This window comes from Micromys minutus (genome assembly GCF_963924665.1).
Source record: "Micromys minutus genome assembly, chromosome: 19".
In the NCBI taxonomy this organism is placed as follows: domain Eukaryota; kingdom Metazoa; phylum Chordata; class Mammalia; order Rodentia; family Muridae; genus Micromys; species Micromys minutus.
Window position 1 is genome coordinate 21,915,886 of NC_137954.1, and position 13,340 is coordinate 21,929,225.

The 13,340-nt window shown below is 39.0% G+C and overlaps 1 protein-coding gene across 2 annotated transcripts in view; it reads right to left on the bottom strand.

Moving 5' to 3' along the window:
- Positions 1-13,340, bottom strand: part of ABCA12 (ATP binding cassette subfamily A member 12) — a gene marked incomplete at both ends in the record, with an annotated part of 165,172 nt that overhangs the window by 141,182 nt on the left and 10,650 nt on the right. For both annotated transcript variants that reach the window (XM_080932869.1, XM_080932868.1), the window contains one exon: positions 11,090-11,183. In XM_080932869.1, coding sequence (XP_080788995.1) covers positions 11,090-11,183 — 94 coding nt within the window. The remainder of the gene's footprint in view (positions 1-11,089; positions 11,184-13,340) is intronic.

The window sequence follows — 13,340 nt, forward strand, 5'->3', positions numbered from 1 at the left end:
CTGTGAGGAATGTAAAGATGCTTAGTCTTAAGCTCATAGACTCCCACAGTCCTTCAAGTGTCCTTTGGAGATAGAGCTACAACAAAATTTTTCTGAGTATTCTACATTGATCTATGGGGGGGGGGCGCACAGTAGAGCTTTCAGCAAACAAGAAATTGGTAATGGTGACTCTGATTTTACTTTAAATGTTGATGTTTCTGTCATTATTGAGTTCTTACATTGGTTTATAAAATAATTAAATTAAAATATAATTGATCTTGAATCCTAGGTTTTTGCCAAATGTGTGACTTTGACCTGTCTCTGCCCTGCTGCACCCCAGTCCAAGTCCTTGGTAAAGTCACCAATTGAGTTTTGTTTGGTGCCTTTGCTCCTGGACCTGTCTACACTGTGGGATGTGCGTAGCTAATGCACTTAGCATTTCTAATGGACTTACTACACTCATTGAGACACCTAACAAGCAACCTTTGAATATGTGACGATGCACAAAGAAGCACTGGGAAATTTCAATCAGTGCTTCCTCTTCTCTTGATAATGGTCAGCGTTCAGTAACTGATGCTTATTTCTACGAATAACATTACAAAAATACTAACATCCATAACTAAAGCTACTATACTTTAGGATCAAACACTCAAGTATTTAGGAATTGTTAACTTGTTTAATTTACACTGTAACTCCATAAACTATATATCACTATACAATACCAGGCACCGCTCAGCACATCTGATAGACTTCTCCAGGTGATCTCAACTGAATCTGTGGTTTCAGCCTCTACATTGCTTTTCACAATAATAGAAATTCCATCCCAATTATAATTATGTAAGTGTGTAACCAAAACAAGTGTAAGTCTCAGATGTCAAAATGTGAAAATGTTATAGGGCATTCTTATATTAATCCACAATGGAATCCCAACTGACCAGAGAGAGAGAACATTGTGTGCTATGGCATTTCTTCCACATGGGTTATTTCACTCTAAAAATACATGGGTTCATTTATCAAAGACACAGGACATGATGTGACCTAATCAGAAACGACGAAAAACTTAAACAGCAAGAGTATCACGGATGACTAAAGTCTGGTAGGCCAGGTTTCCTGAGTGATGCTTGGAAGCAAGTTTTAATGAACAATCACTTGGGAAGATGTGGTCAGCCAACTGCATCCCTGATCCCTCACCCATGAGCCAGTCTGTAATGTCCGCTCCCTAGTAAGTGAAGGAGAATTAGGTAGACTGAGATCTTTAGCTCTGCATCTTGGCTTTGAGTAGAGAAAGCAGCTGAGATTGGCAACTTCGGGAAGTGATGCGACTACTCTTATAAGAGCATTTAAAATCATTACTCAGTTACTCTCACCTATAGATGTGGACACTTATGTTTCCTGTGTGAGTAACAGGAGGTCCTTTGCGTTTTTTGAAGGAAGAAGGAGAGAAAAGAATGAAAAAGAGTAGATGTCTGTAGCGACCACACCAAACTTGAGTGGAGCATGCAGGGAAGTTTGTCAGGCAAAGCTCTCAAAGTGGGGGTGATGTGGAATGGATAGAGAATAAAAATAAGACAAGCCCATTGATGCGATCAATGGCTATCGCTATCCTGAGTCTCTACTAGATGAACCAACTTCTCCTGTACTTCAGAGGCATTTCTGGTAGTCTGAGGTAACTCTGTGTTCTTAACTCGAGAGAACATGAACTGAGAAATCTCTTCATCACGTTGTCTGGCATCAGGGTGTGCCCATCTGTACTTCGAGAGACTCAAGCTGGAGCTAGGGAAATGGGCACCTGTCAGCAAGAGCTATAGCTGGCTGGCTAGGAGTAGGGCAGAGCTGAACTCACAGTAGCCGACAAACAGCTCTGAGAAGAAAGCCAAGAGAAGCAGAGTCCATGCTCGCGTCCCTCTTGTCTCTATATGTCTCCCAGAGTTCCTCATCATGTTGTCAGGGAACGTCTCAGTACTGCTTCCAAAATGACCACTCTACTGTTGTTTTAAGAATCAGAGACTGGGAATGGGATGGAGACTATTCATGAATTTTCTGACATTTCTTAAGCAACTTACAAGTTTGTTAACTCTCCCCCCATAAAAAAATGCCAATGTCTTCTATGAATTTAGAATGTCTAAATACTTATGATGGGAATGTCAAGGCGGACCTAGCTTGAGATGAATAATGAGACTGTGTTTTCCATTTTCGATGTAAGCATTATAGATATCTTTGGTATTTTAATTTTTCTCCATTAGTTCTTTATTTCTCTCATTTTAATTTTTTAAAGTTAAGGCATATAATTACATACTTTCCTCCCTGCCAATCCCTCCTATGCCCCTGTCCTTTTTCTGATAGCACAGGCACATTCATTCATATCTGGGAAGTAAGAATCAAAGCCAAACAAGATGTTGGCCACATCCATTCCACGTGTTCACACAAAAGTGTTTTGAACCTTATCTGAGAGTGAATTTACATTCCAGTCTCCAGTCACAATGTCCTAACTTGTACCATCTTTGACTGGTTGGATTCTTCTTTGTTCGTCACATTGAGTGCCAAATGTAGAATAATTAAATTATTAATATCCCAGTTAGCTTCCAAACAAATGAGACTCAAGCCAGCTATGACTTATTTATTTAGCTTTAGGGCAATTACTGGGGGATGAACCTCTAATCTATATTTCCATTTGCTAGACTGTTAATTTCCAGCAGTGCTTCCCAAATACTTGCTGATTGAATCTCATCCCCGGGGTTACTTCTGCCCCAGCAATCCATCCTGGGGGTTGCATATCACTTAGGCGCATGCTTCTGGTCCATCACGTTTAACAGGACCTCCTGTCCTCTCTTCTTTCTCCTTTACTTTCCTTTCTCCCTCCTACCTGTGACCCACCCATCAGCCCAGTGACTGAAGCTTTTTCTTTGCTCCCCAGTAACTGACTGTTACCATTTTATTTTAACCAATAGTTTTAAGTTGGGAAGCAAGGTTTACATAACATCAGTTGGTGTATGTGAGGATTTACTCATTAGAAAAAACCAGATCTGGGGCCAGTATTTAGCATTTGAATACAGAGCAGCACCAGACCAACCCCCAATACATTTAGAACTGAGCTCTGTCTGACATTACTATGATGTTATGAGGTGGTCCCTGCTGTCAGTGCACTCTCTATGTGATAAGTGAGTTAAAGTTGTCGTCAATCACTCAAATGAAACTACATGTCAATATGTCAATGGCAAGCGTGGTAAAAGTGATTAGAATTTAAGTAATCAGAAGATGTTAGAGGTTAAGACATGAATTTATGTCCTAATAGGCCTTAAGGATATAAAAGATACAACCCAATAAGAAGGAACATGAAATGAGGCCATTTGGATATCTTCTCTTCAACCACAGGTATCCTACCTCAGAATGGTCAGCAGGTAAAGTTGAGAAAAATCCTGTCTTGAACACAATGTATTTTAGGATATGTGGCAAAAGATAGAAATAGGGTATGACCCCCCACACACACACCCCTCTCAGCTATGGAATCAATCCAAGCATGAGACAATGTGGTTTTGATGTCAGAGGGAAAGAGGAAGGATGGAAATATACGGGTAACTCAAGGATACATTTCATAAGACAGATTCTGACTGGGAGCGATTGGTCACGGGAGGTGATAAAAGAGAGGAGTCCAAGATGACTCAAATGTTTCTAAGCCGAGAGATTGGCTAGAGGTGCTGGAATGGGTTCGGATGGAGGAACTGGATGGGGCAATTCATGCTCAACAAATGATGAATAATGCTGAGTCATGATCTTTCCAGAACAAAATCCTCCCATCCTGGGACTAACAAACGACCAAGTGACCAAGAATTTTAACCTACCTTCTAATTTTCTCTAGACCTGACCCGCCCCCTCCCCAGAAAAACACACACACACACACACACACACACACACACACACAAGAGTTCACCATCATAGCCAAATTCAGTCAATTCATTTAGCACCAATCAAGACAGTAGCAAATTATGAATTCTTAGTCCCCCAACAGCTCCTCTGACTTGTGTGGTGCTAAAGTAGCTATACCTCGCATCCTGCACACATCCCTCTACCTTCCCTTTCCTGAAAACTCCCTTGGCCATTTCAACAGGAAAAAAAATCTTCCTGACTTTCATAACTCTCACCTGAGAGATGCCTCAGACTTTATCAGCATGAATTGACTCAGTCGTCTCTTGTTAACAACTCAGGAATTAAGATAAAACAACCCGCGCAGACCCCACAGACCGGCCATTGATCAACATTTTTTTCTTTAATGTTTATTTTATTTATTTACATTTCAAATGTTGTTCCCCTTCCCAGTTTCTCCTCTGCAAAACCCCAGTCCCATATCCTCTCCCATTTACCTCTAAGAGGGTGTTTCCCACACCCACTCACCTATTCCATTGCTTCCTAGACCTGCTGATAGGTAGAAAAATTAACTGAGGTCACTTGTCAATCTATGGGCATACTGATAGATGGTGGGCAGAAGAAATTAAACGTGCGATGTGTAGGTGGAAATTAGGTAAAGCCCAGGTTTGTACCTGTGAGCCTTGGTGCATTCTTAACATTTGTGTGCTTCTGAATTTTTAACTTTCAAAATAGCTCGAAGATGTGATGTGTTAACTTCGATCAAATGTGCACAGGGACTCAGCGTACTGTTGAGCACATAGTAGTATCCCATAAATGTTTTTTGTCATTATTTTCATGTGTCTTTAAACACAAAATGTATGCTTTGGTGGCCAAAACACATGCTAGAAAGGTGAGCTGAGCTTGCATTCATCCAAGCTGTGAAGTCACATCTGGATGTCCAGAATTTACTTTAAGATAGCATAGACTGGCATAGTTCAATTAACCCCTGCCTAGTACCAGCTCCTATCAATTCTAACCTGTGAGGTATGAACTTGCTACCCTCTAAAAGGAAGAAGCTGTACTAGAAAATGTTAGCTTTAACATATTTGGGGTTTAATTCCATATGTAGTAATATTTGTACAATATAATTTTCAGCATGCTTTTAACAATCTTTTCAATTACTTGAAAATACTTATTAAAACTACACACAAGAATACATGATGGATAATCAGTACTGCTTTCTTTGGTATCTACTGGTCTCAGTAAGACTGGCTTCTATTGGTCTTAACAAAGAGTCCCACAGCAGCCAGATACCCTGGACCTTTTGGGTATATGCATTAAAAAAATATATAAGAAAACTCTGTGGTACATTATATCTCAGCTTAGTCTGAGTTTGTGCCGGAGAGATTGATTTACTCCTAAGTGTGGAGTCCACACTTTGAAGTTGATCTCTTGACAAGTTCCCGCATGCGGAGATTGCAAAAGGTTGGACAGACTTCAAAGTTAGTGCCATGGCCCCTTTCTGTTGGAATGAAGAAGCATCAGGGCCTGCCTACCAGGCTTGGGAGGTTTTCTTTCCCTAAGATTTGCAATATGCAAGAGCTGTTTGTTGCAACAGGAAAGAATCAGAGAAGGAGGCAGACAATAGTAAGAGTGAGTCCAGACTTTTTCGGGTGCCCAGCCATCAAAAATACTACAGGGGGAGTCTTTTGAGAGTCACGTGCTGTCTTTTTCTGGGTGGTTTATAGAGTCCTACAGGTCTGCCAAGCTATTCTGAAAGCAGAATGTGACCACGGGATTACAAATGTCATACTCATCATGACCAAGTTTCATCAAAGGGTGTAGTCTAATGCCTCATCTTCATTATGCAATTGCCCAACCAGTAGTGTAGCCCAGAAAGGGTTTTACCTCTTTAAAACAGGATCTGATTTCTGTGATACTATAGCTGAAGTGATACACCCTGAGTCAGGACATGCTACACTGAATATTAATATCAAGGAAGACTCTGAGATGCCCGTCACAATGACTTTCTCTATATTTCTTGATTTTATGGCAGGAGTGTATGTGTTTTGAAGCCTTGATGCTTAGTCCTCTTTTACTGGCAAACATGACATGACATGAAAACCAAGCACTAACTATTAGATGTAAGAATTACTATTGGCTGGGCAGTGGTGGTGCATGCCTTTAGTCCCAGCACATAGGAGACAGAGGTGGATGGATTTCTGTGAGTTTGAGGACGGCCTACAGAGTGAGTTCCAGGACTGCCAGGACTACTCAGAGGAACACTATCTTGAAGAATCAGATGGACAGACAGACAGAAAGACTGATTTTCAGTAGCTTAATGTCAGTCTAGAGCCTAGGTCAGACATCACCACTCATTACTGTGAAATCTTACTTGTTTTAGGCTTCTATATGATTAGCTAAAATGAATAATTCAGTCATCATGCCCGGGACAGCCTGTCTCCAAAGTATGAGATCAATAACTATTATTATGTTTTATTAGCCAGCTTTGATTGCTTAATATTATTTTACTAGAGACATACGCTGGGGGATTGTCATTTTTAAAAAAGATTTATTTATTTTATTTATATGAGTACACTGCAACTGTCTTCAGACACACCAGAAGAGGGCATTGGATCTCATTACAGATGGTTGTGAGCCACCATGTGGTTGCCGGGAATTGAACTCAGGACCTCCGAAAGAACAGTCAGTACTCTTAACCATTGAGCCATCTCTCCAGCCCAGTTGCTTAATATTATAATTAAATGTGACACCCAAACCAAGGACAACTAAAACAACAACATAAAAATACCTAAACCCAAACTGTCATCGAGGAGTTATGTTTTGTATTGTCAGGCAGTTAAAGTGGGGGTTGAATGGCCTGTTCCTTCCTGTTCCTTCTATACTAGTCTCAGATACTTTCAAAAGTATAATTGTGTTTTATAGTCTGTTAATTATAAGTTGAAATTCTGAACACATTTTTCTTTGGGTCTTATTTAGGAAGATGTATAAAGGATTGTTTAAGAGACTTAAGGTAGGCTCGAAATCTCCAAAGCAAAGAACAAGCAATGTTAACCAGTTTCCAATACCTTTCTCCTTTGACCACATGACTGAATTTTGGCAAGCAGGAATTTTTCTGGGCTCTGAGGGTCTCATATACAACATGAACAGGTTCCTTTGTGGTCCTGATAGCAAACCAATCCGCTACTTTTTTTTGACAAGGTATATGTTGTATAAGAGGCTAGCAAACTGTGTCTCTGTTTAGTTTCTGTTTCCATCATCTGTCCATTAATGAGAGTGAGATGTTGAAGTCTCCCATTATTATTGTGTGAGATGCAATGTGTACTTTGAGCTTTAGTAAAGTTTGTTTTATGAATGTGGGTACCCTTGCATTTAGAGCATAGATGTTCAGAATTGAGAATTTGTCTTGGTAGATTTTTACCTTTGATGACTATGAAGTGTCCTTCCTTATCATTTTTTTTTTGGTTGAAAGTTGGTTTTATTCAATATTAGAATGGTTACTCCAGCTTGTTTCTTGGGACCATTTGCTCAGAAAATTGTTTTCCAGCCTTTTACTATTAAGAGTGTCTGTCTTTATAACTGAGATACATTTCCTGTGTGCAGCAAAATGCTGGGTCCTGTATTATGTATCCAGTCTGTAAGTCTATGTCTTTTTATTAGGGAATTGAGTCCACTGATGTTAAGAAATATTAATGAAAAGTGATTGTTGCTTCCTGTTATTTTTGTTGTTAGAGGTGGAATTATGTTTGTGTGGGTGTCTTCTTTTGGGTTAGTTGAAATATTACTTTCTTGCTTTTTCTATGGTGTAGTTCCCCCCCCCCCCCGCCGCACGGATTGGCATTTTCCATTTATTATCCTTCGTAGGGCTGAATTTGTGGGTAGATATTATGTACATTTGGATTTGTCAGGGAATATCTTGGTTTCTCCATCTACGGTAATTGAGAGTTTTGCTGGATATAGTAGCCTGGGCTGGCATTTGTTTTCTCTTAGGATCTGAATGATATCTGCCCAGGATCTTCTAGCATTCATAGTCGCTGTTGAGAGGTCTGGTGTAATTCTGATAGAACTGCCTTTATATGTTACTTTTTCCCTTACTACTTTTACTATTCTTCCTTTGTTTCATGTATTTGGTGTTTTGATTATTATATAACAGTGAAACTATCAGAAGTTATGAACCAACTGGATTTAAAAAATAACTGTAGAACATTTCATCCTAAAACAAATGGAATATACCTTTTTCTCAGCACCTCATGGTACCTTCTTCAAAACTGACCATATAATCACTCAGAAAACAGGCCTCAACAGATACAAGAAGACTGAAATAATCCCATACATCCTATCAGATCACCATGGAGTAAAGCTGGTCTTCAATAACAAAAAAAAAAAAAGAAAGAAAGAAAGCCCAAATACATATGGAAGCTGAACACAATGCTCTACTCAATGATAATTTGGTCAAGAAAGAAATTAAAAACTTTTTAGAATTTAATGAAAATGAAGGTACAACATACACAAATTTATGAAACACAATGAAAGCAGTGCTAAGAAGAAAACTCATATATCTGAGTGCCTCCAAAAAGAAACTGGAGAGCGCATACATCAGCAGCTTGACAGCATATCTAGAAGCTCTAGAACAAAACAAAAACAAAAACAAAAAAGCAACCATACCCAAGAGGAAGGAAATAATCAAACTCAGGGCTGAAATAAACCAATAGAAATCAACAATACCAGGAGCTGCTTCTTTGAAAAAATCAACAAGATAGATAAACCCTTACCAAGACTAACTAGAGGGCACAGAGACAGTATCCAAATTAACAACAAAAAATAATTAACAAATTAATTAACAAAAAATAAAAGGGAGACAAACCAACAGAAACTGAGGAAATTCAAAAAATCATCAGATCCTAATACAAAAGCCTATACTCAACAAACTGAAAAATCTGAAGGAAATGGGCAGATACCAGGTACCAATGTAAATCAGGATCAGGATCAGGTAAACCATCTAAATAGTCCTATAAACCCCCCAAAAATAGAAACAGTCATTAAAAGTCTCCCAACCAAAAAAAAAAAAAAAGCTCAGGACCAGATAGCTGGGTTTAGTGCAGAATTCTATCAGACCTTCCAAGAAGACCTAATACCAATGCTCTTCAAACTATTCCAGAAAACAGAAACAGAAGGAGTACTTCCAAATTTGTTTTATCAGGCTAGCAAACATACATACAGTGTTTGAACTTTTCTGTAATTTTTTCGCTACTTTCAAACAGAATGAATATATTACTATAGTATGTTAAGAGCTGCATATTCCAATGGTTTCTCATCTCTTCTCTGATACTATTTTTCTTTCAGAACCCTCCAGATTAGAACTGGAGGCACTGTTCACTCTTTCTTCTTTCTTGCCATCTCAGTGGGATGCTGAGACCTCTGCATTATTTCCTCTAACTCCTATCAGGTGGCACTAGTTAGTTTAAAACCATTCTTTCCAAACCTTTACATTTCTCTCCTGAAAGTTTCACAAGAGAATTTTAAGTAACTGGGGGTGGAAATTTAAAAATAAGAAATTGAAGAAAATGGGTTGAAGTGCTCTAAAAAACTCCAGACACTCTCAGTCAAATAAGTCACAGCATCTTAAAGTAGAATATCTTTCCATTATCCTGCTTACACACTGATTGTACTATTCCTATAATCTGTCATATAATATACATTCTATTATTTGTATGTATAGAAATACATTGTTTTATCTGTAATTACATTACATATACATTTAACATGTATATATTATGTGTAGCATACACATATTATATATACAAGTCATTAAACACACAATAAATTTGTTACCAGGAGCTAATGCACTCACAATATATAAAAGGAAAGCATGCTGTTTTAATAACATTGATAACATTTATTAGATTCTGTTTGAAAACTTTATTTAATGGCTGTGGGAAAGTCCTTCAGGGAAAAATAGGTGCTATTCAGGTGTAAGGAATTGTTTGTTCTAACACAAAAATTTAATGATTCACACTAACTGAATTGATATTTTCTGGATTATTCTACTATCTATGATTAAAGTACATCTGACATGGTTCTCAACCTATTTCTTATGACCAGGTGATTGAAAAACCACTATACTCAAAAGTCAGTACTGTGTTTCTGTTACTCTTCAAAACATAATTCAACATTGTATTCTGGTACACTGTCAATTGTCATAATCATTTGATGTTGGTTCTGTAAAGTTGTTTTACATGGATCTTTTTAGGAGGCTGCTGATTTGAAACATCTGACTAGTTGCTTACTCCTAAACTAAGAAAACTATTCCCCATGAGAAATTAACAACAGCAATATACCAACAGCTGCACCAGCTAAACCACTGAGGCTCAAAGCTCTCTGTCTGGTACTCGGGACTTCCCAAGTCCTTCCTAAGTCTCTGTATCAGGTCCAAAAGAAAATAATGGAGTGAGTTAGGCAGTCTGCCCACTTTATAACCGGGTAATGACGTCATAGATGTGAAACAGCCCTACTTGGGAAACAGCCTTCTTTCAAATGAAATCCGTTGACACATTTATACAGCTCAGCTCTTAGCAGTGAAGAGCAGAAGTGTTTATAGTCCAGGAACTTATTTGATTGTATATGAGTCTGTATTTTCTCCTATGGGAGTAAAGGATGTCAGAGCCCACAGTTGTCTCCTTGTGTTATCTTTCCACGGCAAGGCTTGTGATTTAGGTAAGTCATGGAAGTTTAAGGTCATTCTCGCCTCTATGTTGCTCCATGTTTTTCTAGATAACTTTTATATGTGCAGAATTTACAGTGTTGCTTTCCTCCCTGAGATAATGTCTTGTTGTGAAGCCTGGGCTTACATGTAACTCGAAACTCTCCTGTCTCAGACATCCATGTGCTGGAATTCCAAACATGGATCACCCCATGTGGCTCAGGTTCAATGTTTTCATTGCTTTAGGATTTCAAACACATATATACCGTGTTTTTATCACCCTTCCCTTCCCACCTCTCCAATTTGCCCTCCATCCCCTGTCTGTACAACCTTTCATCCTGACTTCTCGAGCTCCTCCCCCACCCCCAGAGTCCACTTTTCGATTTGAAGAACTAGGAGGGCAGACCACACAAACTGTTTCTGCAGCTGCTGCCAAGAGAAAACGCTATTTTTAAAAAGTTAAGTTTAGAATGGAGCAGTAACATGGCACTAAAAACAGTTGTCAATACAATACTGACGTGAGAAAACAAAGAGTCATTTACTTACAAGTTGGTTTTGCTGTGGGTGGAAATTTTGTCCGGGTAATCGCCAGAATTATGAAAATAATGACCGGCCATAAGATCAAGACAAGTGTCCAAAGCTGCAAAGTAACAATAGAAAGGTGTTAGAATGCTGACAGTAAATTAAAGAAAAATATGTATACTAAAAAATAAAAACCAAAATCAAAAACAAAAAACAAAAACACCACTACTGAATACAAAAAAAAAAAAAAATAATTGTCAAACTATAACATTCCTACACAGACTGGATATTTGACTACATGTTTATGAACAAGAAACATATGAGAGAATTTCATAACTGCAGACAAATTTGTAAGAATGGCTATTCCAGATCGAGTCTTCAAATGTGTCCCTGACGTTCCCTCTCTGGTTACCAATTATGACTATCCTAAGAATGATTATCTTAAACCTAAAATAAGAGCAGTAACTTCCAGAAAAATATCTTAGTGTTTTCCACTTGTCTGATAGGTAAGACTCAGTGTCCCAAGCAGGGCATATGAAATACAGGATAATTTTAACCTGGAAATTATCACAGTTTCCAATGTCAGCATTCTATACTCAGCCACAAAGACTAGTGTGTGGTCTTGAGTAACGGCCCAATAAATGTGGTTGGACAAAGCAGTGACTAGTTAAGTCAGACAAAGAACTGTAGCTCTTTACTACCCTAGTGTAACATCCTGTGTGCTTCCATTGTAGAGTCTAATTTATTGCTATGGTTGCCCGGTTGCCCGGGGAGACCAGCAGCTCATTTATGCTAAGGACAGTGTTGTATTCATTTCTTAATCCTCAGTACCTGGTGTAATCTAGGCTCCCAAGGAATGTATACTGCCCTGAAACTCCTATGGGAGTTTCACTTTCAGGCACAGTAATGGCTGCTTTTTCTTCCAATATAGGTAAGTAGGGGGTGGGGAGGGAGAGAAGAATCTCACTGGGTAAAGATACTTTGCCACATAAGGACCTGAGTCCTTCCCCCAGACACAGGTAAAGGCACAAGGAGAGAAGTGATTCCACAAAGTTGTCCTCTGACCTCCACATGCATGCTGTGATAATCCACTCCTCACTCACATCACACACACACACACACACACACACACACACACACACTAATAAATGATAATAAACATTTTAGAAGTTACATTTGGGCACGATGGCCCAGGTCTCTAATCCCAGCTTTCCAGCAGACTAAGGGTGAAGGAATGCATGTTCGAATCCTGTCTGGGCCCCTGGGTGAGTTCAACTTGATTCTGGGCAATTTAGTGAGACTTTGTCTCAAAATAAAGAAATCAAAAGAAGACTCATCTAATTTGTGTGAGGATTGCGTTCAATCCTCATGACTGAGAAAAAAAGAAAGCTTTCAATTCACTATCTGTCTGATATTTTTCAGGCCTCTCGTACTGGCTTCATAACAGTGAAAACCACATCTTCCCAAAACCATGAACTGTGGTGCTCAAACACAAGACGGAACACAGACTTTGTTTGTATTCAATAGAGTTTAATATGGACCCTTCTGGTCTGTGTACACAGTCAGACTTTTATCATTCCCCACCCACTTTTCAAAGCACATCTCAAATTTTCTTCCTGTGGCTCTTTGGTGTTTCAAAACAGTCCAAAGCCAATTGATTATTGATCCCTAGGTAACTCCCAGCTGAAAGGCCCCACTCAGGTCTCTGCTGAGGATCTAAGAGCATGGTCCTCGTCACTGGTAGGTAAACTTTTGGTCTAAACACATGTTTTCTTTTAAGATTGAAGACATTCTTTTAGCTCTCTGACATCTGACATGGCTCAGTTTGACGGAAGCTAAGATATACCCAGACAGGTGGAACCGCTTAACTTAAGGTGACACTTCTCTGACAGTGATGTGTACTCCGAGTCACCTGGGGAACCTCCCAAACATTCAGATGTGGGCTTGGAAGGTTTGAAGGGAGTCCTGAGGGTCTACATGTCTAAGGCTCCCAGGTAGGTGGGAGTGAGCTAGGTATGCAGAAGAACTGTTTATTGAGTCTCACAACACCTTTGCTGGAAAGTCTCTTTGGGATCATCTGATGGATAAAAGCTAAGGGCATTTTGAAGCTTACACACGAGACACATTACATTTTTTTTTTCTGTAGCTTAAATGTAAAGTTTCCAAAAATCATGCATGTGGGCCTCTGACCTTGTCAGCATCAGAAATCATGGATATTTTAAAATCACATTTGGATTGTTTCAGGTACCCCAAATGCTATTTATACTTGCTATCA